Genomic DNA, 2,500 nt, shown 5'->3' on the forward strand with positions numbered 1-2,500 from the left:
AGCAGTGAAGTGTTCTGTACTTTCTGCAAGACACTCCACAATGCCTGAGTTTGATACTGGTACTTGTATTTTATAGATATTCATGTTTTGCCTGACCCCATGAAGAACCCACATCAACCATAGGAATTTCTGTTTACATTTTGGAATCACACGCAAACATTTAACTACTATGGAAGAGGAGGGGGATGGGAGGGTAAAACACCCTGTGGTTTGGATAAGATCTTCTATTTTACATTAATTAAGAGTTACAAAAACTGTCTGTGCCATAAAAAGATTTACTTTAAAACCTGTGATAAAACCAACATCTTCATATGTGATACAAACATCACCTTCCAAATAAACTGAATTTACTTAATTTTTAATATCACTCAGTATTACAATGGCACAAAGAAAAAATGAAGTCCTAAGTACTTATATTATATGATTATGTGATGAATATACATCTCTATATATAAAACAAGTAAAATTGCACTCCAGCAACAGCCTATGCTGCTCAGGATGGTTCATGTTGAGAAAAATTGGCAAAGCAACTCATGTTACCATATGTGACTAGATTTTGCTCTTTATCTTTTTTCCTTTTATTGAATATTTTGGCTGTGAAAAGCTTTAACATTATAATATAACTTTTTTCTTCTTTTCTTTTATATATTTTAAATATAATAGAAAATGCTCATCTCTTTATACAAAACAAAACAATATCTCACTAGTATGAAGCTTATATAACATTCTGAATTACAAACTTGTCTCATTTGTTTCATCATGCCTCTTGATGTGGAATGCAAGTTTGTCCTTCCTTGAGAAAGTGGCAGAGCAGTAATGACAAACATATGGTTTTTCTCCAGTATGAGACTTCATGTGGCGTAACATGTCACCTTTTCGCATAAAAGCATTATTGCATCTGTCACATTTGAAGGGACGCTCACCAGTATGTGATCTCATGTGGGTCTCTAGGCTACTCTGTGACACAACCCACTTCCCACAGACTGTGCATTGAGCACGCTGATTTCTAGCTTTCTCAAGATTTGTATTTTCTGCTGCCTTTTCCATCAGGCCTGAAGTGGTTTCTTCATGGTTTAGAAGATGAGCTTCATAATTCTTTTTAACTTTGAACTGTTTATTACATACACTGCATTCAAAAAGTGTTCTATCACTATGTATCTCCATGTGTGACTGAAGGTTGTACACCTTTTTAAATGTATGGCCACATATTTCACAGGAATATATCTTTTCTTCCCCTTTTTTGGCACATTCTGTCTCACATTGATCTTCAATTTCTCATTTTCAATCTTTATCTCCTGAAAATCAACAGATTCCATGTCTGTCCACAAATTCTGATTCACGCTTCTCAGGAACAGTGAGTTTCTTCTTCTCTTTAAGTGTATATTCATGTGCTTAAGCATGTGGTCCTTACGAGCAAATGCCTTACCACAGGACTCACATGAGTGTGGTTTTTCTCCTGTGTGACTTCTTCTATGAATACTGAGCTTATGGGCCTTCTTGAAGGTTTTGGAGCAATATTCACAGCAATATAAGCCATTTCGTTTAATGAGTTTTCTTTTTGGTTGTTTCAGCTTCTCAGCATCTTCATTACTTACTGTGTCTATTTTCTCGATGACAATTTCCTTGGAGATACTTTCAATCACATCCTTGCTAGATGCTGGTTGAGAAATGAGTTCTTCCTTTACTGGGTCTTCTTTGACACTGACAGGACTTATGACAGGATCTTCTATTGCTTCTAAAGTAACTTCAGGTATTGGTGTAATCATAATTTCACTGGATTGTGGGAAGGATTGAGAAAAGGTTTCTTTGTTAAAATTAGGCCCATGCCTTTCTATCTGGTGCTTCCGCAGCCTCTCAGACCGGGCATACTGCGCACCACAGAAGCAAGCAAATGGCTTTTCTCCTGTGTGTACTCTCAAGTGCCTGTTATACTTGTAGGTCTGATTGAACTGCATATGACAGTAAGGGCATGTGTACAGGGGAGCTCGTGTGAAGGGCAAAGGAAGCCCTCTACTTACTAGGTCCAGGTGCTTGGCTTCTTCCAGCAGAGCATCACGCTGGTTCTCACTTACATTGTGGGTTGTAGCATGCATCTTCAGGTGGTCAATGCGGCTGAACCTTTTCCCACAGAAGCATATGTAAGGCTTCTCTCCTGTGTGAATTCTTTTGTGGGTGCTTAGCTTGTCAGAACGGGCAAAGCTTTTGTGGCATACCTCACACACGTAGGGTCTTTCCCCAGTGTGAGTTCTCAAGTGGACTCTCATCTTGTTTCGGGAAACCAATCTAAAGCAGTATGGACACTTCTTCCCATTTGCAAGAATTATGTCTCCAGCTGGGAAAATACACAACATGTAGTTAATAAAAAAACACAATAAGGATATGAAAGTGAGATAGGGAGATGGACCAGTGTAGGAAGAAGAATGTTAAGGAGGAATGTAAAGAAAAAAGGATTAAAGACGGAAGATAGAGAAACAGAGATGTGGATAAAAGAAGAGAGATG

The 2,500-nt window shown here is 38.1% G+C and overlaps 1 protein-coding gene across 2 annotated transcripts in view; it reads right to left on the minus strand.

Annotated features, from left to right (window-relative positions):
* LOC125042559 (zinc finger protein 271-like) overlaps positions 1 to 2,500 on the minus strand; it is a 13,662-nt gene that overhangs the window by 1,751 nt on the left and 9,411 nt on the right. For both annotated transcript variants that reach the window (XM_047638268.1, XM_047638269.1), the window contains exon 4: positions 1 to 2,332. This exon is cut by the window's left edge and continues 1,751 nt beyond it. In XM_047638268.1, the coding sequence (XP_047494224.1) occupies positions 1,074 to 2,332 (1,259 nt within the window). In that variant the 3' untranslated portion in view covers positions 1 to 1,073. The remainder of the gene's footprint in view (positions 2,333 to 2,500) is intronic.

This window comes from Penaeus chinensis, chromosome 32 (assembly GCF_019202785.1).
Source record: "Penaeus chinensis breed Huanghai No. 1 chromosome 32, ASM1920278v2, whole genome shotgun sequence".
NCBI classification, from domain to species: domain Eukaryota; kingdom Metazoa; phylum Arthropoda; class Malacostraca; order Decapoda; family Penaeidae; genus Penaeus; species Penaeus chinensis.